This window comes from Mustela lutreola, chromosome 12, assembly GCF_030435805.1.
Source record: "Mustela lutreola isolate mMusLut2 chromosome 12, mMusLut2.pri, whole genome shotgun sequence".
Taxonomy (NCBI): Eukaryota; Metazoa; Chordata; class Mammalia; order Carnivora; family Mustelidae; genus Mustela; species Mustela lutreola.
Genome location: NC_081301.1, coordinates 98,840,303 through 98,865,674, shown reverse-complemented (window position 1 = coordinate 98,865,674; position 25,372 = coordinate 98,840,303). Strand labels below are relative to the sequence as shown.

At 49.8% G+C, this 25,372-nt stretch overlaps 1 protein-coding gene across 7 annotated transcripts in view; it reads left to right on the top strand.

Annotated features, from left to right (window-relative positions):
- The window catches only part of DIRAS2 (DIRAS family GTPase 2), a 28,700-nt gene extending 4,491 nt beyond the window's left edge, over positions 1-24,209 (top strand). For 4 of the 7 annotated variants that reach the window (XM_059142635.1, XM_059142632.1, XM_059142630.1 and 1 more), the window contains exon 2: positions 20,064-24,209. In XM_059142635.1, the coding sequence (XP_058998618.1) occupies positions 20,131-20,730 (600 nt within the window). In that variant the 5' untranslated portion in view covers positions 20,064-20,130 and the 3' untranslated portion in view covers positions 20,731-24,209. Of the gene's footprint in view, positions 1-1,418; positions 2,469-4,723; positions 4,869-20,063 lie in introns of those variants that run through there. The other 3 variants (XM_059142634.1, XM_059142631.1, XM_059142633.1) reach the window with 2 other exon arrangements.
- The last annotated feature ends 1,163 nt before the right edge of the window (positions 24,210-25,372 follow it).

Here is a 25,372-nt window from a genome sequence, read left to right as displayed (position 1 = left end):
GACCGAGCAGCCCTTGGAGGGGGACACTTTCCTCCCTGTGTCATCTTCACCCTCCGATTGTCTTCCTGGGGCAGGCCTGTGACTTTCAATGTGGACTGCACCTTCCGCGGATACTGGGCAAGGGGGGGCATCATCCGTATCCAGGTCTCTGTGTCTAGAACAAAGCCAGCAGCTCACCCAGCTCTACCCCAGGGAGAGTCCAGCTCGATGGCGTTCTCCTTTGTGTATGAACTTGGACTTGTCTTCCCAACTGTGCTACCAGCCACCAGCCCCAGCCGTCTGCACACCTGCGCACGTCAGACCAGGGGCTCTCTCACCGTGCGCCCTGCCCGTCAGCTGTCCCCTGAGGCTCACAGAAAGCTGTCTGTGAAATAGCCTCCTGACCCTGGGGGTACGACACAGCAGTTTATCTCTCTGGCTTTCTCACTCATCGGCTATCGCTTCATGCCTATCCCTCCTTGACCAGATGCCAGCGTAGCCAGCCCCGACGACAGCAGGTTTCTTACGACGCAGGCGGAGATGTCGGAACCGACCCTCCTGTTCCAGCAGGTCTCCGGCGGATCTCTGCTCTTGGCGACTGAGTCAGAAAACATACGCGGCCATCTGGGATTCGCTGCCTAACGTGGCTGTTGCATTTTTAAAGTAATATGAGACCATTCTGGAAGGAGCTTGGCCGTAGTGCATTTTCCTACAGAAAACCTCCTTCCTCACGGTTCTAGCATCCTGAGCTCTGGTTCCGTTGTTGCTGATTGGGACCGGCGGGGATGCCTTCCAGGGTTTGCTGAGCCTCAGCTGAAGTGCGGTTCTGCCACCTCCTCGCTGTGCACCGACTGCCAGTCCTTCGCGCCCCCGGAGGCTCTGCTCCCGCATCTGAACGTTGAGGCCACATGAGCGTCTGGATGGGAGGCGTTTCTGAGATGCAGCTTGTCTGGGCCTCTCTGCCCCTGCTGGAGGGTCCGGACGCCCGGCTGTGCTGGTTGTGGTCGCCGTCTGGTCAGCGTTGAATGGTTCTGCTCTCTCTGCTTTGAATGGTTCGGCTTTGTTCCTCTGCTGTGGAGGCCGGCGTGGAGCCCCGGTCTGACATTGAACCTTGCTTCCGGAGAGGCTTCTGGCCTCTGGCCTTGGCTCGTTCTAGCCAAGACTGGGGGATACACACTCCAACTAATCTTGAAAGATGGATTTTTTTTTTTCCTTTATATCTTGCTCTTTGAGCTAGGCCTGTAGGGACTCCGTGTTCTGATTCTGGTTAAATCCGTGCTCCTCCTTTTGCCAACTCTTTCCTTCTGTTCCTTGACCGAGCTCCTCTCCCCGCAGGCAGTCCTGCCTCTGTCCCTGAATTCATGCTGTTTTGTGTCTGTAAGCATGTCCCCTGCTTGACGCCTTTGTGGCTCTGGGCTCTTCATCTCTGTAAGGCTCCTGGGGGGCCCGGTGCCGACCGAAGCCTGCGGAGGACAGGAGGTGCTGAGGACAGTCCAGGGTCACCTGTCATTGGATCCCACACACGCGGGCCGCCGCAGACTTCCGTGGCATGTTCTGCTGACCTGCGTGGTGACTGTGGAGAGGACACAAATCAATACTGATCAGCGGTTCAGGCCCCGAGTCCACGTCCTTGCCTTTGCTCATCCCGTCGGCTTCCGACCTCTGATGCTCTTCGTCCTTCTCCAAGAGCGTCGGCCCCACGTCCGGCGTCCATCCTCATGGCGTGTGCAGATGTCACCCGGGAGAGCTCAGCTGTTCCTTCCTCCCCGCCTGCTCCCTGTGGCTTCCACAGCATGGCCCTTCCATGCAGCCGCTCCCACCCCCCGGTGCTCCCGTGAGCTTTGCAGACTCAGGTTCCGAGCTGGAGGCCTCTGTGGTTCGCTCGTGGGTCTTGCAAGCCGTCTTGTCCGCTCTGGGCTTCAGGCCTGATGTCAGCGTGGCTCCCAGCCTCACACCGCGGTCCCGGGGCCACAGCAGGGGCTGCGCACGTCATCCACCTGCCCACGTGCCGTGAGCCTCGACGGCCCAAACATGCTCGCAGCTCATGATCTCACATCTCCGCTGCAAACCGTCCTCTGCCCAGCGTGCTCTCAGGAGAGGGTCCGGCCCCGTCCCTCCGCTCTGCGATTTGGAAACCCGACCAGTTTCCCTGATGCTTTACTGCCCTCCACTCCCCATCTGACCTCTTTCCTGACCAACCACCATCAGTTCCGCGGCACACTGCCTGTACTCGGTCTTCCCCGTCGCCTGTCTGGTCCAAGCTGTCTGCGTTTGGGCGCAATTTACTGTAACTTCTTGTCCGCTTTCTCCGCTGCAGCCGGCCCCTTTCAGTGGTTGTGCTGTGTGGTCTGAAGCGCACGTGGCCATCACGGTACCTCCTGGCCCTGCCTCCCCTCACGTGGCTGCCCTCCTGTGGTCGGGGCTGAGATCATGCACCGAGACAGTCAGGGAGACTGAGAAGGGGATATTTGAACATAGGTTTGTAGAAGGTGAGTGGGGAAGAGTGGTCCATGGAGAGGGAACTGCCAGTGCAAAGGCCCTGGGGCAGGAGCATACCAGCTGTTATCCGGGGAGCAAGGAGACATGTGGCTGGATGAGCTGGGGAGGTGCAGGGGGAGGTGAGGCTGAGTGTGGGGGCGAGCCCTTCAGCGGCTGTTCTCTGAGACAGCGTGGTCAGTGGAAGGTTTTGAGTACAGAGGTGACAAGGTCTCGTACCTTCCGGGAGTTGATGAGAGCAGCTTGAGGATGAAGCCCGCTCTCTGCTTAGGAAGTGGCTGCAGTGACCCAGCTGAGGGGCATGAGACATGTTAGGGAGCACGGGCGATCCATGGTGAGGTCCAGCCATGTTCGGGAGACATCACAGAGACGCTCTACTGATGGCCCGGGCACGAGGTACCAGAGGTCGGGATGGGTTCAGGAGGGCTCTGAGGGTTTAGGCCCAGACAGCTGGAAGGGAATGTTGCCATCTGCCAAGACGAAGCAAGTTGCGAGGGGAGATGTTGAGGAGTTATAGGTAAATCAGTTGTGCACCTGTTGTTTTGGGATGTCCCCAAGGCATCCAAGCAAAGAGGTCCAGCAGGGAGAGGGCCTGTAAGGCTGTAGTGTAGGGCAGGGGCCTGGCCGTGGGTACGCCATTGGCCATGGCTGGCATATGGTTGGCATTTATAGTCGTGGACCCAGAGGGTGAGCTGAGCGGGGATGGCCCTGACCACCCCTTCTACCATCACCTGGTCCAAGCCAGGACCTCCCGACTGTCTCCTGCCTGCACCCTGCCCTACTGAGTCCTCAAGGAGGCCCCCCACAGCAGGAGTCCCACTGTCCCTCCTCTCCTAAAATCCCTCAGGGACCAGCATCCTTCTCATGGTAAATGCTGGCTTAGCACCATCACCCGTCCCTGCCCATTACTTGCGGGCCGCATCGACCTTCCCCCATCTCCCTCCCTGTGTCTGGAATCCTCCGTGGTCTGAAAACAGGTCACGCTGGTATCTGCTTGCACCTGACGCCCTCACTGCCAGGGAGCTCTTTCCCGGGTACCCAGGCTTCACACCATTGCCTCTCGCAAATCTTTGCGATGGCCACTTTGCAGGGAGCCCTTCTCTGGTCTCCGTTCCCCTCTGACACCCGCACCACATTCTCAAATGTGGACACATTCACCTTGCTTCTGACCAAGACATGTAATAGTAGAAGCATCGTTTTCCCCAGTTGTATAAAAAATAATGGACATACTGATTCACTGTATAGGCTGAGGGCACATAGCATCGTCATTTGATGTACGTACATTGTGACATGAGCACCCCAGCAAGTTCATCTACTACCCATTTTCTTCATTTTCTTATATAAATATAGGAAAAAGAAAAGAAAGAGAAAAAAAAGGTTTTAAAGAAAAAAATATTCCCCTTGCGATGGGAACTCGAGATTTACATCCTCACGAGCGTCCCCGCGGACCTCAGGGCCGTGCTGGCGCGGTCAGCATGGCTGCACAAGGCAGTCGTACGAACCGTGCATTTAGAACTTGGAGGCGTCTCTGTTTTGACTACCTTCCTCCACTTTTCCCCTTCCCACCCTGTGCCTCTGGTAACTGCATGTGCAAACTCGTTTTCAATGACCTTGAAAAGAGTCTTTGTTTGCACGTTGTCGATTTTGCGTGTAAGTGGAATTGTGTGGCGTCCGTCTTCCTCTGCCTGACTTATCCCGCTTAGAATCACGCCTTCCGTGTCCATCTGTGTTGTTGCAAATGATAGGAGTTCTTTGCTGTTTTAATGCTTGCTTCATATTCCATTATGTACATTTACATGACCCCTTCATGCCCTCATTCATCACGGACACTAAGATCGTCTCTGTGTCTTGATTATTGTAAATAGTCTGCAATGAACATTTCCTTTTAGAAAATTTGTTGATAGTGCATAGAGATGCTACTGATTTTTATGTAAGTTTCAGATCTCGCAACTCTGTGAAATTCATTGATTAGATCTAACGATGTTTTGGTAGAGCCATTGGAGTTTTCTCTATGTAGAATCATATTATCTTCAAATTAGAGACAATTTTGATTCTTCCTGTCCAATTCTAATGCCTTTATTTCTTTTCTTGTCCAACTGCTCTGGCTACCATCTCTCGTACCCTACTGAGTAGGAGTGGTGTCACCACACCAGGAGGCGTGGTGTCCGTAGAGGAAAAGCTTTCAGCCTTTCTCCGTTGATGGTGTTAGTGTGGACTTGCCATATATGATCTTCTTATGTTGAGATAGGTTTCTTCTGCACCTGATCTGTCGAGTGCTTTCGTCCTGAGTGGATGTTGGATTTCGTCCCATGCTCGTCCTGCGTCTGTTGAGACGACCGTCTGACGATCTTCTTCCATTCTGTGGATGTGATCGGTCGCGTGTTGATCTGCAGGTATGGAACCGTCCTTGTGTCCCAGGGATAAGCCCCACGTGATTAAGGTGAACGATTCTTACGACGTGCTGCCGAGATCAGTTTGCCAGTATTTTACGGAGAATTTTTGCGTCTAAACTCATCAGGGAATTGGCCTGTCATTGACTTTTCTAATAGTGTTTTTTCTGATACGGGTGTTGAGTATTCCCTCCTTTTCTTTCTTTTTTCCTTTTTCTGGAAGAGTTTGAGAAGGACTGACGTCGACTCTCCTTTACATTCACTAGTGAAGCCGCTGGTCTGGGCTTCTCTTTATTGGGAGACTTTCTATAGCAGAGTCAATTCCCTTACTAGTCATTGCTTTGTTCAGATTTTCTGTTCACGGGTTCCCAGGGGCAAGCCCCGGAGGTTCTGCTGCAGGTCTCATGGTGTGAATCAGAGGAGGGACTCCCACAGAGTGGCCCACAGTGCTGGGGCAGGCTGGTTGTCTCTCCTGGGTTCTCTTTTCCCCTCGAAGGAACCAGAGGCTCAGGGGAAGGGGTGATGTGGTCAGTGTGTGGTGGTTCCTCTAACACGGACTGTCTTGGGCTCTGGGGTGCAGGCAGGGGTGTTTCCACCTCACCTCCATGTTCTAGGATTCTCTCAGTGGTGTTTTTTTCTTTTTCTTTTTTAAAAATTTTATTTATTTATTTGAGAGAGAGAGAGAGGCAGAAATGGTGAGAGAGAGACAAGTGGAGGAGCAGGCTTCCCGCTGAGCAGAGAGCCCGAGGCGGGGCTCGATCCCAGGACCCTGAGATCACGACCCGAGCCGAAGGCAGACTGAGCCACTCAGCCGCCCCCGTCTTGTTTTTGACAAGATGTTAGTTGCTCTGGTCAGGGGGAACAAAGGCAGGAACAGCCCGTGTCGCCGTCTCAATGACATCTACATGACTCTCCTAGGAGTGATTTTATGCATCTCTCTCCAAACTGCTCTCTTCATAGGGCAGTTGTGTTCCCAAAGGAGGGACTGTGTCTCCTTCTCATGCTTATAGTTTCATCTTCATATCACAGAGATGGAGAAAGTCTGCTTAGTTTTGTATAATACCTGCTAGATGGCCGGCTGCTCAAAGCCATCTGCCATACAGAAAACGGCAATGAATTTAGAACAGTTGCTTGTTGTATGAAAGATAAACGCAGGACTTGCCTTTTCATTTGGCAACACTTACATAGTCCGTGCTGCAAGGTAATTAGTAAGCCGTTCTGCAGCAGTAGACGGCATTTTTCTGGTTGCTTCTTATCTCCTTGCAAAGTGTGTCCAAGAATTTGAACCTTATCTTAAAGGTTTTATTTTTGTATATTACATATTATTATATATTGTTTATATATATATTAAAATACTTGCCTCATATGTAATATAATATATACATTCTTATCTCTTATAAATTAAAAATACTTATTTTATATTTAAAAACACATTTGAAGATAGGTATATAGAAAAGAATGGACCTGGACCGCCTTCTTACACCATGTACAAGAATAAACTCAAAGAGATAAAAGACCTAAATGTGAGACCTGAAACTGTAAAACACCTAAAAGAAAACACAAGCGGTAATCTCTTGGACATTGGCCCTAGCACCGTATTTATGGACATGTCTTCTCAGGCAAGGGAAACAAAAGCAAAATCAAACTATTGGAACTGCACCAAAATAAAAAGCTTTTCTACAGCCAAGGGAGCCATTGATGAAACAAAAGGACAATCTAGCGAATGGGAGAAGGTATTTGCAAATGATATATCCAAGAAGGGGTTAATATTCAAAATGTGTAGAGAACTTATATAAGTCAACACACACACCAAAAAACTCCTCAAATAATCTGATTAAAAATGGACAAAAGACCTGAATAGACATTTTATCAAAGAAGACATGCGGAGAGCCAACAGACACACGGAAAGATTCTCAGCCCACGTGTCATCAGGGAGTGTGAGTGAGGCACCACCTCACAGCTGTCACGATGGCTCGAATCAGAAGGACGAGAAATAACAAGTGTGGCTGAGAATGTAGTGGAAAAGGAACCTTGTGCACTGTTGGTGGGAGCCCAAGCTGGTGCAGCCACTGCGGGAACCACTATGGAGGGTCCTCAGAAAGTCACTGGAGGAGCCAGTAATCCCACTGTGGGGAATTTACCCAAAGAAAATGAAAACACGAATTGAAAAGGACACTTGCATTCCTATGTTTATCGCAGCGTGATTTATCATAGCCAAGATAGGAAAGCCCGGAGGTGTAGGGGTAGGGAGCAGATGAAACAGGTGAGGGAAAATTAAACCAAGTATCCAGAACGCACAGTAGCCCGGAGCTCCTGCCCACGCTTGGCTCACACTTCTCTGCTGTAAGAACTTACTGAACGGTACAATAAATTCTGCACCCCGGCTCTGTCTCCTACAACGTTAGCACGTCTCCTTTTGGAAATTTTTATTTCACTTGTCGTTGTCAACTGTGAGTGGTCAGTGTTCTGTCCATGTTTCACAACTTCATTTTGTTTCTTTGAAGGACTCATTTATCTTCTCTGGTACGATTTTCCTTGTTTGGCTCACCGAGATGCATTCCAGCAACAGATAATCACTTAGTACGTGCTGAGGGTTCCCGATGAGTCAGGCGCCTGGTGAATGAATTCAGCAGGGACCCTGCCTTTGCGGCGCCGATACTGGGCCAGGAGTGGGGAGAGCACACAAACCAACCAGCCAACACTGACAGAAGAGAGCTCGTGCCGGAGCGTCTCACGGAGAGAGACTCGTTAGAGCAAATACTAGATGCACGGGTGTGTTCAGACCTTTGTACTTCGGCTCCACTGTAGCAAATCTCTCCTCTGAAACTTCTCCTATGGCTCCTTGCGACCTCATGCATTACTATTTCTGATGTATCTTTCTGTAGGATTCTGTATATCCTATATTTCAGATATATGACAGATTTTATAGGATTCTGTATATCCTATATTTCTATAGGATTCTGATTTTGGTTTGTCACGACACGTGTTGACATATTATTTTATATACTTTGTCGCAGCAGGAAAATCAGTATTTTTCTGATGACTTGGGGCTTTTTTTGCCTGTAACTATTAGTTAGAAGAGGATTCTAAAAATTTTCTTAAAGAAATCACCTTTAATTCAATTTTATAACTCATGTGATTAATTATAACGTGCTGTTGAACGTTTGCTAAAGAAAAAAGTGTAAGGATTTGTTCCAGAACACTGCATACCAGCAAATACAACATGTGAGCCATACCTGTAATTTTTCATTTTGTAAAGAACCTACATTTTAAAACGTAAAGGCACAGGTGAAGTTAATTAATTAATTAATTTTTTAAAGTTTTTTTAAAGATTTTATTTATTTATTTGACAGACAGAGATCACATGTAGGCAGAGAGGCAGGTTGGGGGGGGAAAGCAGGCTCCCTGCTGAGCAGAGAGCCTGATGCGGGGCTCGATCCCAGGACCCCGAGATCATGACCTGAGCCAAAAGCGGATGCTTGACACCCTGAGCCACCCCGGCGCCCCAGGTGAAGTTAATTTAGGTAATGTATGCAGTGTATACAAACTAGCATCCTCTTACGTTAGCAGTGGTATCACAGCTGTGAATGGGGTATGCAGCAGCTTTTTTGTCCTAAGGTCCGAAATCCAGTGCAAGACTTCTCCCTCGAGTCTTGCCGCAGCTCCCGTGGGGAGTGGCTCCCGTGCTGGACACGAGTCTCACGGGGTTTAGTGTCAAAGAGCCATGCCTCACGTCACCTTCAGTGCAGTAGAGGAGTGGGTCCAGGAAGTAGGTGCCCGTGTTAATTGGTCTTCTTGGGAATTTAGATTTTTGTTTGGTTTTGCCAGATCAGATCAGACCCTTAATGCTTTTACTGTGCGGCGTGGGTGACCAAGGGGAGGGACCGTCTGCTGCCGCTGCTGCCCACTGTGCTCGTGTCCTGCATGTGGTCCTTAGGTTTTGGTTCTGCGGTTACTAAAAATGTTCACACATACAATCAGACTTTCTTGTGCTAAAATACAGGCGACGTAAAATTCACCACTTGCATCACTTTCTTTTTTTTTTTTAATTTAATTTTACTTTTTCAGTGTTCCAAGATTCATTGTTTATGCACCCACCCAGTGCTCCATGCAATCCGTGCCCTCTGTAGTACCCACCACTAGGCCGTCTCAACCCCTCCCCCCCTCCCCTCCAAAACCCTCCGTGCATCACTGGACATGCGTGGCCTGGCACACGTTCACACTGTCCTGCCACCACGTGGCTGAGGAACCCACTACCTCCCCACACTGAAGCTCCGTCCCCGTCAGACAGACACTAACCCTCCATCGTCTCCTCCCCCAGGCCTGGCACAGCCCCTGCCGCTCTGTCTCCACCAATCTGAGCACTCGGGGGAGCTCACGTAGGTGGGACCTTGTCATCCCCGTCCTTCTGTGACTGGTTCATGGCACTTGGCGTGCTGCACTCGGGGTTCATCCGTGCCTTAGCAGGTGTCCGGACTTCCGGCCCCGTTCCGGCTGAGTAATGATGCACTGCGCGTATGCCCTGTTCGGTTTGTAGAGTCCTCCGGCCGCGGACGCTGCGTCGCTCCACCTGCTGGCTGTCGTGATCAGTGCTGCCGCGAACACGGTGTGCGAGCATCTTGTCAGTATTGTAGCTACATGTCTGTGTGTTGTTATCTGTCAGTTATTTGGGGATGTACACCCAGAAGTGGATTGCTGTGCCAGTTCTATGGTTAATTTCTCCACGGTCTTCTCTGATGGCTTGTTGGTCATTTCTTTGGATTTTGGAGAGTCCACATCCTACGGGTGTGAAGGGTGCCTCAGAGTGGCTTTGAGCTGCGTTTTCCTGGTGACGAATGTGGAACATCTTTTCATGTGCTTCTTGGCCACAGGTATATTTTCTTCAGAGAAATATTTAGACGAGCCCTTAGTCCATATTTTGGTGGGTTTGTTTTTTGTTTAACTACTCCGTTCTGAGTCTCTGTCTTTTCCTGATAGCGTCTTATCAGAGTGGAGGACATATTTCCCCCAGTGTGAGTTGTCTTTTTTCACTTTCTTGATAATATGTTCTTTGCTGAAAAAAAGCTTCTAATTTTGCCAAAGTCCAATTTACTTATTTGTGTGACATTCCAGGGGGCCCCCAATAGTCAAAACTATCTTGAAAAAAACATCAAAGCTGGAGGCTTCACACCTACCAATTTTAAAACTTACTGCAAAGCCACAGTAGATAAAACAGTGTGGTGGAGCCTAAGAAGACAGGTAGCCCGACGGAGTGGGGTGGGGAGTCTAGAAATAAACCTTCACCGGCACGGCTCATCGATTTTGGACGAGGAGGATCAAGATCGTTCTTTGGGGGAAGAATTGTCTCCTTTAGCAAGTGGTGTGGGGATGACGGGATAGCCACAGGGGCATGAAGTTGGGCCTTTCTCACACCGTATACAAGAATTAACTCAAAACGGGTCAGCGGCCTGACTGTCAGAACGAAAGTCATGAAACTCTTAGAAAAATTCATGGGGCTGAAGCTTCATGACCTTGGACTTGGCAGTGCTTCTTAGCTAAGACCCCCGAGGCCTGAGTAACAAGTAGCTCATGGCTGTCTGAGGGAGGCCTCTGTAGCCACTTGCCGATTTTGTCGGCTTTTCTTTGGCTCAACCTAGAAGCCCGCCTAACGACGTGCACCTGTGCAGAGGCCCGTTTCAATAGGCTGATGGCGAAGGAAGGCCCGGGGCCGCCCGGGGCCGCACACTGAGCCTTGGCGCCTGGCGCCGGACCCTTTCTTGCTCCTGGTCCACAGAGTTCCCTAGTTCCCGCGGCCTTCCTCCTCCGGGGTCCCCTCCGCCGCGGGGTCAGCTCGCGCCAGCGCGTGTGGAGGGTCCGACCTGGGAACTGATCCTCTGACCAGGGTGATGATGGTCTTTTTAGCCGCAAGATTTGCCTTTTCATTTCCCATACCCACGTGGGAAGAAAGGGAGGTAGGCAGAAAGTGCCCCAAATATAGTCAGGCTCTTGGCAGTGTGTGAAGCTTCACGAAATGCATGTTACTTTGTTCCATCGCGTTTCTGAGCATGGAGTCCAGGGGACAGCTTCGGACGACCACCAGGGGACCTTTCTTCTGTGCCTCAGCTGCGGGCTATGACTTGCCTCTAATAATGACAGCCTTAGAGAATCACGTACCCCAATCCAAGCAGCGTCTCCGTGTCTCTCCATTTGGTTTGTTCTTGTGGATACCGTGAGTCTTGCAGGGGTACCTGAGGACACCCCCCTCCTGACCACCCCCAGTGGTGGCGGCCCCATTATCTGGGTGCAGACAGCTGTGTCTGTCCTGTTTTAACACCTGTCCTTACACTGCAGGGCAGGATGTTTCCAGAACACCACGAGGCAAGGTTCCGGGAAAAGGAGTCTGCTTCTTTGGGGAAAGACAAGCCCCGATGTTTAGATGTTTAACTCTTTCTGTCTGACAAATGTTTCCCACGAACAAATCAGTCATTTTTTAGGGTCCACAAAGAAGGGACATGAAGCGAATGTTTAATTAAATCGAGATTCTAGAAATAAGTAAAGGTATGCTCTCCTCTCTAGAGAATTTACATGGAATTTGTTTAACAACGAAGTGTAAATGTTGTGATAAAGATGCATGTGTTTGAGGAGAAGGCGTCCTGGAGGACCAGGCCAGGATGGAGCAGAGATCACCTGTGTCATCTCCAGCAGAGGCACGTGCCTTTGATCTCAGACCATCTGTGGGGATTTCGGGCAAGAGAGCCCCAGACGGTCAGGTTTTTCTAAATGCTCACACTTCCTGAGCTGAATTCTTCTAATCTAGGAGATTAGGTTTGAATGATTTATTTTACATATATATGTGTGTGTGTATAAATATATATACATACATATATATATATAAAAGAAAACATTATATATATATATATACATATATATAATTTTCTCTTTTTTTTTCCAGCAAGCTTAATTCAAGCTAGAGAGCAGGTGAAGACTGTGGTTTTACCGACATACTCCTTTTTCCTCATTCGTAGGAATCTGCTGTTTCTCCCACAGGATGTCTGGATGGGCAACTTCTGTGACTCAGGAAATCGAAGTCTGATTTCCCCCCGATTCTTAGCCCTATAGGCTAGGATAGCCTCCTGTCATTCTGCACCCTGTGACAGCGCCTGTAGGGCCCGCGTCCCCCCACACCCCGCCACACCCCATACCTCTCCAGGTCCTGGCTGGGCGTCCTGCCCGTTAGCTCACTTCCGACGCTGCGCAGCCGAGAGGAAATGAGATCTCGGGCTGAGGGCTCAGTCCTGCAGGCAGCCGGCTCTCCCTTTCAGATGCCCGTGGCAAGCCCCGATGGTCGCCTGCGCTTCCGACTGGCTAGAAGTCAGAGATTTCCACGACCCCCTCCTTGCGTTTGATTAATTTGCTAGAGTGGCTCCGGGAGCTCCGGGAAGCACGGGGCTCACTAGGTCAGGGGCTTATTCGGTAGGAGGGAGCTTGGGGAGACCAGATGGAAGAGGAGAGGCTCGGGCCGGGCTGAGGAGGGCGGAGCTGCCATGCCCGCTCTCCCGACAGCCCCTGTGCCCGGGATCTCTCCAAATCTTATCCTTTTGGGGTTTTATGGTGTCTCCATGACATGGTCATGATCAACGAAGTAACTGGCCATTGGCAGCGTGGACCTCCAGGCCTTCTCTCCTCCCCGGAGGTGGAAGCCGGGAAGCTGCAGATTCGGAGGCTCTCTTCAGGGCTGGTCCCCTGGGCAAGCAGCCCCCCAATCTTTAGGCACTTTTCAAAGTTCGCCTCACTAACATAAACCCAGTGTGGTGGAAAGGGGCTCCTCATCAGTAACAAGACACCCATTTCCCCTTTAGGGCTCCAGAGACCAGACCTTTTACTGGAAGACACCCCCATTGGTGTCCTTCCTCAGGAGATGCCAAGGGTTTTGGAAGCTGTGCGCCGGGAACCATGATGAAGACCAAATGCATACGAAAAATGTCTTTTCATCATCTGAATGATCAAATGTGTATTTCTTATAAATTACAGTACCGTACCGCTAACCTCAGTTCCAGTATTTAAAATGTCTCATTTTGAATTCTTTAGTATAAGACACGCAATTTCTGATACTTTGGGATGGCTCACTTCCTCCCTTTCCCTCATTGATCTGTGTATGAGCTTTTCAGACGTGTAAGGGGCTGAGAGAGTCTTGAATCCAGACAAGTTCCAGCAAGGAGAGTAGAGACGTATCCAGACCATCGTCCTACTCAGGGCACAGGCTCTGGGGGACAGATCGGTGCACCCGGAGAGCCCCTCCAGCTGCCCCTCCCAGCCAACGTGGTGGTTCTTTCGTAAATCAGGGGACAACCGGGGATTAGCAGACATTCGTGAAAACAACGGCTGTGAACAACGGACAGATAGGACCCGAGAGAGCTCAGATGTGTGACAAGGACAGCAGCCAAAATGTCCGTCAGCGCTCTCATGACAGCATGGTGTTGCCTTCCTTGAGATGAGAAAGAAAACTGCTTCTGTGAGAAAGGAAGACCAGAGTGCCAGAAAGGTGCTTGAAAGGATAAAGGGAAAGATTCTAGAGAAATCAGGAACAGGCACACTCCCTCCATCACCTAGGAAGAGTTCCAGAAAGAGAGAGAGGGCATGGCGGCTGGGATGATGCACTTTTTTAAAAAGAGAAGATTCGGCCAGGCTGTGAGGTGATCAGGTTTTGCAGCCTTCCCCAACCCTCAAAAAACAATGAAAAAGCAGTTTTCCACCCATCCTGGTGAGATGTGACTCCCAGAGTACAGAGAATATTCTCAGCTTGCCAAAGGAAAGGGAAGATCCCAGCTTCCCTCTAGAGATAAGAATCTCCTACTGACTTGGATTTTGCATGGGTATCCCTGGGTGATAAGGTCAAAAATCAGAGAATCCTTAAAATCTGAGGAAAGCACAATTTGAGCTTAGTTTGGCTGCGGGATTGCATCTACCAGGTGAGAAAGGCATGCACTCAGAAATGTCAGTGGCATCAGAATTTATCAGTAATGTTTCCACCAAAACAAAAATGGATCCGAGGAAGGTGATAATAGACTGGAATCCCAAACTTGGCAACTAAGAGTCACCAAGGGAAAAAAGTTAAAAAGTGAGGAGGAAAAACCCAGCCGTACCTAAGACCCCGTGATGCTGACACAGAAAATTACCCATCAGCCAGGCAAGTCTGACTGACAGTGATCTTTTCCTCAGTGGGTTCAATCCTACTCTCTACTTTTGCCTTGAAGAATCTGTACAACCCCCTCCCCTTTTTAAAAAGATTTTACTTATTTATTAGTCAGAGAAAGAGAGGACACAGCAGAGGGAGAAGCAGACTCCCCACTGAGCAAGGAGCCTGATGGCAGGACTCGATCTCAAGACCCTGAGCCGAAGGCAGACGCTTAACCGACTGAGTGACCCAGGCATCCCTACAAAACCCTTTTAATGCTGTTTATTGATAGGGTTTAGAAACAACCTGCAGGCAAAAGACTTAATATAAATCTTGGAATAAATTGTCAGTATTGAACCTAGGAAATTGAAATACTGTACTTTAAATAATGTACTTTAAAAATAGAGAACTAACAAAGCCTAGGCAGCTGAGGAAGGCATTGTGCTAATCCCACAGAAGGACGTGGCCCAGTCATAAGTAAAGGCACTAAGATCTAGGATTCAAGCAGCGAGTGCATTATTTAAAATTATAATCGTGAACATCAGGAAGTGACAACTGAGTGTTCCTTCTTTTCAACAGCGGCTATTCCTGGAAAGAGAGACAGGGTTAGGGTGCGGAAGGAAGGAAGGGGCCTGGGTGTGGATGAAAGCGCCTCTTACAATCTCCTTTGTCTTTTAAATCAACTCATCCTTCATTTGTTTGTTTGAAAGTCTTTCAGCTGAAACATCACAGGTGGTTGGGGTTGGTCTGGGGTCGGGGTTTTGTGTCTCCGTGAGACCCATCCTGATACACTTTCCCCTCGAGTACCCCAGACTGATCGTCCCTCCCCTTCTCTTAAGCCCAGAATCTCCCAGAGAATCCACGCTTGCCTTTCTGGCCATCTCTTTAGTCCTGTGGCCCCGAAATGCCCTGCATGATGGCTCTGGTTCCCGCCACAGCCCCTGACACACCAGTCACACCCAGCACTGCCTCAGTCTCCCTCCCCACACTCTGTCAGTTCGGATATTGTCTTTGAACTTGGGTCCGAGATCCAAACCTATGAGGTGTCGCGGTGTTTTATGATACCTAAAAAATTTTGATATTTCATTCACACGATAGTTTTGAAAGATGAGGTTCACTCAGAACAATCTGGCTGACCACCCTGTGAACCCTGAACATGTCATTTCTCACGCTGGGGTCTCTGGACCTCTTCCTCTGTATCTGTGAATCCGTTTCCGAATCAAGAGACGAGCACGTGCAGTGGCTTGCTGCCCTCGGTGAGTTTGGAGTCGGAAGTGCGCGCTCTCCAACTTCTTCCTTCCTCCCTTCTTCCTACATTCAACATTGTCACACTATCCTGGGCCCTTTGAATTTTCCTGTGAATTTTGGAATCAGCTTGTCAATTTCTGTAAAGTAGCCGTTTGGGATTTTTGTAGGAATTGTATTGAATCCATAGGTGATCTGAGGAATATTGCCATTTTAACAAAATTAAGTCCTCTGACATTTAAACATGGGTGCCTTTCCACTTATTTAGGTTTTTAGATTCTTTCAACAATATTTTTTAATTGTCAGAGTGTAATGTTTATGCTTCCTCATTAATTTTATTCCTGAGGATCTTATGCTTTTTGATGATACTATAAATGGAATTGGTTTCTTAATTTTGTCTCAGATCATTCATTGCAAGCGTGTAGAAATACGGTTGATTTCCACAAGGACACTCAAAACCCTTTTAGGGTTCTTTTTTCTTTGTGGAAGATTTCTTAAAATTTTCTATGGACAAGGTTATGCCGTCTGCCATAAATGGTTTTGTTTTGTCCTTTCCAATCTGGACGCCTTTTATTTCATGTTCTTGACTTTTCTTCTAGTCAAAACCTCCCGGAAAATGGTAAATAGATGCTCTAAGACTGAGAGCTCTTGTCTTTTTCTTGGTCTTTGGGAGAAAACCTTCAGTCTTTCATCATTAAGTATTTTCTTAGTTGCCCTGTTGCATGATGTGCTCTTTTTCTGGTTGGGGTTGGGAGAATGTGCTTTTATTCTTGATCCTCTTTTTTTTTTTTTTTAAATCATGACTGAGTGCTGAATTTTGTCAACTTCATTCTTTTTTGTATCTACTGAGATCTATCAATTTTTTAGTCTTTTATTGATAATGGTATGTTATAGTAATATTTGAATGTTAAACCAACTTTGCATTCCTGGTAGAAATCTCACTTTGTTATAATGTACAATCTTGTTTATATATTGATGGATGCAGTTCACTAGTATTTTGTTGAAGATTTTTGTATATATTCATAAGAGATACTGGTGTGTAGTTTTATTGTGAAATCTTTGCTTCAAGCTGGCATCAGGGCTTCAAAAACAGTGACAAGTGTTCTTTCCTAGTCCACTTTCTGGCAGAGTTTGTAAAGTGTTGGTATTAACCCTTCGAATGTTTGCTGGAATTCACCAGTGAAGCCGTCTGGACCTGCCTTTCCTTATGGATAGTTTTTTGATTACTACTCTGCTACAGATCTCTTCAGATCTTCCATTTCTGCTTGATTGAGCTCATCTGAGCCACTAGTGTTAGCATGTTACCATGAGGCAGGTCACAGAAGCTCCTTCTAACACTTCATATTTCTGCAAGGTCTGTAGTACTGTCTCCTCTTTCACTTCTGATTTTAGCAGTTAAGTCTCCTCACTTCTTTGGTCAGTTGGCAAAAAGTTTGTTAGTTTTGTTGATATTTTGAAAGAACCAGCTTTGAGTTTCTTGATTTCTCTCTATTGTTTTTCTACTCTTTGTTGTACTAACTCTCACTTTAATCTTTCCTACATTTTTCTTACTTTGGTTTAGTTGGGTGATTAGGTTACCAATTTGCAATCTTCGTTCTTATTTAACATAGATATTCATAGCTACAGTTTCCTTCTCAACACTGCTTCAGCTACATCCCCTCCAGGACTTTGTTTGTTTGTTTGTTTGTTTTGCCTTCTTTGCACTTTTGTGTCTTTTCTCCAGTTTGTACCCCTGACCCTACTGCTCCTTTGTGATCCCTTTTGCTGCCCAGTCCTCACTAAATGTAGCCAGAGAGCTTCGGTTCCCAACCACACCAGTGCTGGGTCTTGTCTTGTCTCACTGGCGCCCCCTAGCATCTCTGAAAAGAAGGTGCTATTATTGCGTCTGTCTTCTGTTGCAGGCAGCTCTAGTGCAGGAAGTGTAAGTAGATAACTCACCAAGTTTTCTTACATCAGATTTGGCATTTGGTCTTCTCTCTTGCTACGTGCCTTCTCCCTGGCTAATTTTACTTTTTATAGTGCTATTTCTGTGTAGATGAGACCTACGCATCTATTGCTAGACTAGACTTCTCTGCTGACCTTTCAGACTAAAGCCCAGTCACCAAGAGATACTATCTCTACCTGTCTGTCCTACAAACCTGAAGCAATCACAGCTGCTTCCTCATCATCTTCTTCAAACCTGCCTTTCTTCTTGGCTAACATGCCACTGCTTACCCGCCTGCCCAGCTCTGCCCAGATGACAGCACTGGCTTAGTACCCCGGCACGAACATTGACTCTACTCCCGCCCTTGGACATCAGCAAGAGGCAATGTCTCCTTGATAATGTGCTGTTCATCACTCCACATCTTCACCCAGCCCTTGGTGGCATCTCTCCTGAGGGCCCCACTAGGCTCTCCTCCTGCCTTGGCTTATGATTTGACCACTGTCAGATTCCTGCTTCTATGCCACCACCTTAGGGCAGCCGTGTCTGGAATCCTGGGTTGGATGACTTGCCCTCAGACCTCTCTTTAGAAACACCACTGTGATATAATTTATTAATTATGTGTGAAGTCATCTTCTCATTTCTGCCTGCTTCACTTAATCCTAAAGTCCATGGGAACAGAGCCCCTGCCTTAGGTCTGCCCTCTGCACTTGGGTTTTCTGACCCCTCGCCCAGAGCCTGACCTTTCCAGGAAGCTCAGTAGATAGTTCTCGGGCAAGTGCACAGCTGTAGCTCTGGATTCTTCCTACTTGTGTTTCATGTTGGCTTTCTCCATTTTGGTTGCCAGTGGAATAATGGAGACACCTTAGCAAGGCCAGCCACATACTCAGCACACACAGGATGAGCGTGAGCTCAAGGCCAAGGGCTCCTGTAGAGATTTTGGAATACGGAGCTTAACACACATTCCCTTCCAGGTGAATGCTCCCAGTCCAGACTGGAGCTCAACAGCCATAGTATGAGGCAAGGCTGAGTGTGGACATGACCTCCCAAGAACAGAGAGTGGCTTGTTCTGAGGTTTCAAGCCAGGTCCCAGAGACCACTGCATTTTTTTTTTTTTTTTAATTAGAACAGTGTATTATAATTCTGCACTCTTGAGTTGATCGCAATGATCTTGTGAGCATTTAATAGATTGTCCAAACTCCGGAATGGGCTTTCCTTAAGACTTTTGCTGTCTTTGAACTACCTTACACCTCTCTGTGTTTTCCTGGGACATTTGATGCTTCTTCAGCCTCCTGGTTGGTGAGGGATTCCCAAGTGCTTGCAAGTATGGCTGAAGATTTCATTGAGCTGGTTTGGAGGCAAACACTGAAGCTCGGAGATGAATTGGAAGACAGAATGCCGGCATCCTGGGCTTCAATCCGATGCCCTGTCTGCCACTGGACGTAGTTACACCTATTCATTTCCATGGCTAATTATGCTTAATCGTTTGCCTCTGAAATTGACTTTGCTGAGCAGTCCCTTTTCTTATGGTCCATGAGTTACTGGAGATGGGAAACGTGACCAGCAGCACCGTGGTTTCCTGGAAGAAATGGGTTCCATGCTTCACATTTCCACAGTCTTGTCCACCTTGGGGGGGGGGGGAATGGATCTTGCTTAATTCTCTACTTCTTTGTCTGTTATATGTCCTTCCTTCCCGAAGAAGAGACAGGACGAAAGATAGTTGGTCATCTATATGTGAGGACAGTACACTTCCTCTTGGGCAGGAGGCAATGTTAGTAATGAAGAAAAACCCCATTCTGCTCCATTTTAGCAACCACTTGTGGCTGTTTCTTCTGTTACCTCAATAACACGTGACTCCTGGTAATTCTTAAAAAGATTATAATCATTTTAATTTTGATTGAAATTTGATTTGAATGAGTGGGCCCTCCAAGCATTGTAGTTACCTGTCAATGCTTGCTGCTCAGTGACCCAGTCCACACCATGGCCTTGGCGGTGACCAAGCCCCTGCCACCAGCTCCCAGTATAGATGGCCTGGGGACACCCCGTGGGGGGCAGTGACACTCGGTTTGTGTGCCAGGCCCACCTGTCTCCAGCCACGTGAAGTCCAGGAAGTTACACTCCCTGATGCTCCTGTGTTTCTAGTGTTCTCAGTGCATGACGGGGACAGTGGGACCAGGGCTGTAGGTGGTGAGGATTTCACGGGTCAATATAAACATTGTATAAATATTAACAGCATTCTCTTCCCCACCCCTGTACTTACCAAAAATCATATAGTATGGCCTGAATGTACTTTGGGTGAAACAATAAGGTCCTCTGTGGTTGTGTGTGTGGTTGTGTGTGTGTATGTGTGTGTGTGTGTGTTTGTGTGTATGTGTGGTTGTATGTGGGTTGTGTTTGTGTGTGTGTATGTGTGTTTGTGTGTGTGTATGTGTGTATGTGTGTTTGTGTGTGTCGTTGTGTGTGTGTATGTGTGTATGTGTGTTTGTGTGTGTGTGTTTGTGTGTGTGTGTGGTTGTGTGTTTGTGTGTGTGTGTGTGTATGTTGGAGGGTACTTCATGCCCATCTCCCCTTTCCCTTCCCTTGATGCCACCTCCCTTGGACTGACTTGGCACCTTCTCCCTAGACACAGGGATGCTCAGGTTCATGGTCTGAGAAGGAGAAACAGACTGACTCTAGTTAGCTACTGAATAGAGCAACGGTCCTATTGAAAATTGGAGATTGACCATAATTACTAGAATTGTAGACTTTTTAAATGAAATTCAAATTATCTTATGTCGGGAGCATGAAAGCAAAACATATCCCTCCTGTTCTTTTTAAGCTACCAAACGAGGGTAATGTGCTCCTTCTCAAGATTTTCTTCTTTTTCTATTTTTCAAAGGAATCGTCTCCCACGTCTGGTTCCTCGGCTAGGTGCTTCCTGGTGACAGGCGGAGGTCCCAAGCAACATGCCGGAACAGAGCAATGACTACCGCGTGGCCGTGTTCGGGGCCGGGGGTGTTGGCAAGAGCTCGCTGGTGCTGAGGTTCGTGAAGGGCACGTTCCGGGAGAGCTACATCCCCACGGTGGAGGACACCTACCGGCAGGTGATCAGCTGCGACAAGAGCATCTGCACGCTGCAGATCACCGACACCACGGGCAGCCACCAGTTCCCGGCCATGCAGCGGCTGTCCATCTCCAAGGGCCACGCCTTCATCCTGGTCTACTCCATCACCAGCCGGCAGTCGCTGGAGGAGCTCAAGCCCATCTACGAGCAGATCTGCGAGATCAAAGGGGACGTGGAGAGCATCCCCATCATGCTGGTGGGGAACAAGTGCGACGAGAGCCCCAGCCGTGAGGTGGAGAGCGGCGAGGCCGAGGCCCTGGCCCGGAAGTGGAAGTGCGCCTTCATGGAGACCTCGGCCAAGCTCAACCACAACGTGAAGGAGCTCTTCCAGGAGCTGCTCAACTTGGAGAAGCGTAGGACCGTGAGCCTCCAGATCGACGGGAAAAAGAGCAAGCAGCAGAAAAGGAAAGAGAAGCTCAAGGGCAAGTGCGTGGTCATGTGAAGACCCGTCCGTGGGAGGAGCCACGGCGTGTCCCCCCATCCCCAGCCCCATCCCCTTCCCCACCTCCCGTGACACCCGCCGTCGTCAGGGCAGCATGTCTGATGCCCACGTGTTCAACATCGCCTTTGGACCGAGCCGCGCGCCCTGTCCTCCCCGAGAGGGTCCTTCATGCCACCACCGATAAGCACCCCCTCTCCAGAGTCAGGGATTCTGCCCAGCCCTTCGGATGGACGCCCTGCCTTGCCCGGCCTCTTGGGGGATGGAGAGGCGCTGGCTGTCTCCAAAGGCGGCTTCACCAGGAGGGGATGGTCTGGGTTGGCGGGAGCTGGTCCCATCTGCATGCGTGTGGCAGGGACCCCCAGCCACGGCCCACCCCAACCAGGCCATCCCCCCAGCTCGCTCAAAGCTGGACACTCCTGGGGCCGGGAGGGGCAGGAGGGGAGGAGCCCAGGCCAAGTTCATTGCATTTCAGGTCCTTTAGCTGAATTACCAATAACATGTCACAGTGGCCCCCGGAGGCTGCTCGCTGACGGGTCCCTGACGCGTGAGGTTCGCTGCTCGAGGGGGAGGCACTCCCAGCACCAGACCTCGTTAGCGGGTGTCCCTGTCACTTTGGGGAGGGTTTATTTCACATACAGTGGTGGCATCCTGCTGGGTCAGACACCCTGCAAGGCGGGAGTGAGGGTCTCTGGACCGACTAGCGCAGTGTCCCGGCATCGGCGAGTTCCCCTCGAGGGTTTTAGAGATGTGCTTTATCTTCCCTTTGACCCAGGAGGGGTCGGCTTCTTCCAGCCCCTCAGGTTTTAAATAAAGGCAATTAAAGTAGCCATTATTTTTAGACAGCTGTTTGCCTTCCGAGATGGTTTCCTTCTTCTCAGTCACTCCGTCTGTATGCCGCTGGAACAGCCAGCAAAGGCCGTCCGAAGACCAGAAGCACATCTGTTTTCTAAGTCACACGGACGCCTCTACGCCATACTCTGCCCCTCGAGGAAATACTTCGAATCAGAAGTCGTTCACCGTGTTTTTGGTGATCTGTCTGTAACAGAAGCATAGTCCCGGAGAGCGTGCTCGAGGAATGGGTTATCTTGCATGCTCCGTGACACCGGTATCTTCTCATCGCTGTTCGACGTGCTCTCCACTCCGGAAACAATGATCTTTTCCCCTTAGTGACCTTGTGTGCATCCTTAATCCTCCAGACCAAATCGGGGCGTCTGCTGGTTCCCGCGTGCTGGCAAGGAGATGGGGCGGAGGCTGGAGGCAGGCTCAGCTTCACTGCTCTGTCCAGTCTGGTTTGGCTCTGCTTCCAGAGAGTTCCCACCGACAGAGCCCATGAGCCCTCCTGTTTGTTCCCGTCGGTGTTGCTCACACTGGCCCCGATGCCAGAGTCTTCCTTTCAGCAGGACTTCCTGTCTGGCAGGTGGAAGAGGCTGGAGAGGGCCCTGGGCTGGGACGGGGAGCCCTCAGCTGTCAGACGGCCGCGCCAGCCTCCGCAGAGCGGTCACGTTGGGGATGTGTGTTTCCAGCCCCTTGGGTTCTGCTCTTGTCTGGACAGCTCCGTGCGCTGGGCGCACCCTCTATCAGCCTTTCTGGCTCAGCGTCCCTGCCTTTGCTGTTCTTCTGTGCTCTGCCAGCAAGTCCCCAGGTGGCACGTGTGGTGCCGCGGGTGGGAGACGCCGCTGAGAACCAGCCGCCCCGCTGTCTTCCCACACGTTGGTCTCCGAGTGGCGCCCTGAGCAGGGTGTGGACGCGGCCTGCATGCCAGCGGGGTTGGGGAGCCCAGAAGGATGCCTCAGCCAGACCGGAGGTGCCAGCAGGTCCTGAGGGAGGCCCCTCCCATGGTGGCTGCCCCACAGCCTTCACAGCCACACCCGGCTGGTGAACTTTCTAGAACATTTATTTTTCAACCTAGTCCTACTTTTTTTTTTTTTTTTTTTTAACTTGTTTCTATTCTTTGAGAGGTGAGATCAGTTTGGCATTTGGATGTGGGTTAAGTGGAAGAAGAAACAGGACATCACAGCCCATCGGAGGCTGGGGTCTAGCAGGGGCTGCGTGTGCGTCCCCGAGGCTCCCGGTGTGAGGCCTCCCTGCCAGACGCCCTGTCCTTACTGGTAGAAGTCACGGTTCCCGTTCTGCCTCTCACGCCCCGGTCTGCCACTGAAGCCTTTAGAGCTTCATCGATAGAGGTTTTTTTTTTTTTTTTTTTTTTAAATTAACATACAATGAATTATTTGTTTGGGGGTCCAGGTCTGTGAACCATCAGTCTTACACAACTCACCGCGGTCAGCACAGCACACACCCTCCCCAGTGTCCACCCCCGGCCACCCCAGCCCTCCCAGCCCGTCCGGCAACCCTCGGTTTGCTTCCTGAGATTAAGAGTCTCTTATGGTCTGTCTCTCTCTCTGGTTTCAAGGCAGAGGGTCATGGGGGAAGAGAGGAAAAAATAGGAGGAGCCTTTAATGGTTGAAAACTGGACCCACTTTGCTCCTTTGTACTTTGCCCATGAGTTTCTGGGAAGGCTACTGATGCCTCTGTCACAGGTCTTCGTTGGGCGATCGTTGTCCATGAACCACACTGAGGGTTTGATGATGATCTCAGTACAGTCTTGGAGGAGATCCCCGGTTGTCTCAGGGCTCAAGGAGTTGGTTCCCCGAATTAGATGTGTTTAGTATTTAGGTGGCCCTGTCCTGAGTATGTCCCCCAAAACCCCACAAGGTTCGGAAGGGCCCCTCCAAACATTGCACATGGGCACAGAAGTGGTTGACCTGGCCATAAGATATCACGAAACTCAACATATTGCTTTGAAGATGACATTCAGGGGATAAGCCTGGGGCTCCATGAGTCCCCTGTGTCCCTCCCGGTCCCTCCTCCATCTGGTGACAAGCCATGGGCGTGCCCCGGGCATGCATGCAATACAAAGACCAACATGAGCAATATCGAATCGTTCCCTAGATCTAACATGACATATACACTTCATGTATATATATATATATATTTATCTTCCTGCACTTTTGAGGTATAAAGCCGTACATTGTACATACCTATAAGCTAACATACTTGTTTCACCATTTCTAATATCGAAGAAATGCTCCTTCTTTGTAGAACACACAACTGTTAAAGATTTTAAAAACTGCTCTGTGATTAGTTTCCTTTTCAAGATCTGTAACATGTCGCTTGTACATAAGCTCTCTGAAAGCACCCGGCGCGAACGGGACCCACGGAAGCCCCCCAAGCTCCATCCCAGAACTCGGACCTCCACAGGGACGTACGTGGACAGGAGTATTTACAGAGCATGACTTTTCTACGTGTGGGCTATCAACGTGTCTATTTATATTCAGGTGTCTCTTGTTACATCTCCATGATCGATTCTGTTTGATTTACTCCTCAGTTACAGAATCCACCCTTGCGTACCAGTTTCTAGTTGCCAGTGATGGTCTGAAAATAATGAAACCGATTGAAATAAAGCTTCCATTCTGACCCTCTGGAGGTGGTGGCTCTGATTCTTTGGGGTGCGGCCTGTCAGAGAGGGTCTTAAGCGAGTTCTCCTGGACCTGCTCCGCGAGCTCACCGCCGCACCGGAGGCCATCGGGCTCTGCGTGGGGCTGGGATGGGGACCTTTCCAAAGGTTTCCTTCCTTCCTCGCTTCCTCTCTTCCTTTCTTCCTTCTTTCCAGGATTTTCTTTATTTGTTAGAGACAGAGAGAGAGCAGGAGCAGGAGGAGGGCAGCAGAGGGAGAGGAGAAAGCAGGCTCCCCACTGAGCAGAGAGCCCGATGTGGGACTCGATCCCAGGACCCTGAGACTGTGACCTGAGCTGAAGGCAGAGGCTTCACCGACTGAGCCACCAGGCGCCCCTCCAGAAGGTTCTCCCAGGTGTTCCCTGGTGTGGGACATGAAAGCCAAGGAAGGACCGAGTCTCCTTGCTACCGGCAGGCCACTGGCAGGTGGTGGACACGGGTGGCCTGGCATCCCTCTGGGAGCTTGGCTGCCTGGGTGTTGGTACTTGGCTGGGGCGGGGAGCCCCAGGGCCCTGTGCATTTGCTTTGTCACGTAGAAGCTCCTCTGGGGACTCCTTTGTCCCTCAGTGTTGATGTACCCCCAGGGGCCTCACGGCTGGGCTTTTGTTAGGCAGTAATGAGTGGCCTTTTCCCCACAATGCCTGGTCCGGTCAAAGTCCTGCCTTCCAAAATTCCTAGAGACTTACACTGCCCCTGACCCCTACCCACTTGAAAGTGGATGGTCAGCCACCTCTCTCCTCCTGGCGTCCTGTCCCTGTGCTTTAATATAAAAGCACCTTCTTGCATCAAAGACATCTCAAGAACTTTTTCTTGGCCGTTAGCTTCAAACCTTAGCATCTTTGGTACCTCGGTCCCTACCAGCCCCTGTCCCCGACTGCCCCACTCAGGCTTCAGGAGCGGAGCCGGGAGGGACAGAGTAGAGGCAGGTGGTCCCGGGCTCCCAACAGGAACCAAGAGAATCTCGTTTTTAACCCTGTGTCTCCGGCTCCAACCCCCTCTCAAGGGCAGGCTGTCAAGTGGGTTTGCTATTGAGAACGGCAGAGCTGTTTCTGGGCTCAGTTCTTGCTGGGCACCCTCGGTCCTCACTCCTTCTCAACGCTGATTATAATACAAACTCGACTTCTGGGGA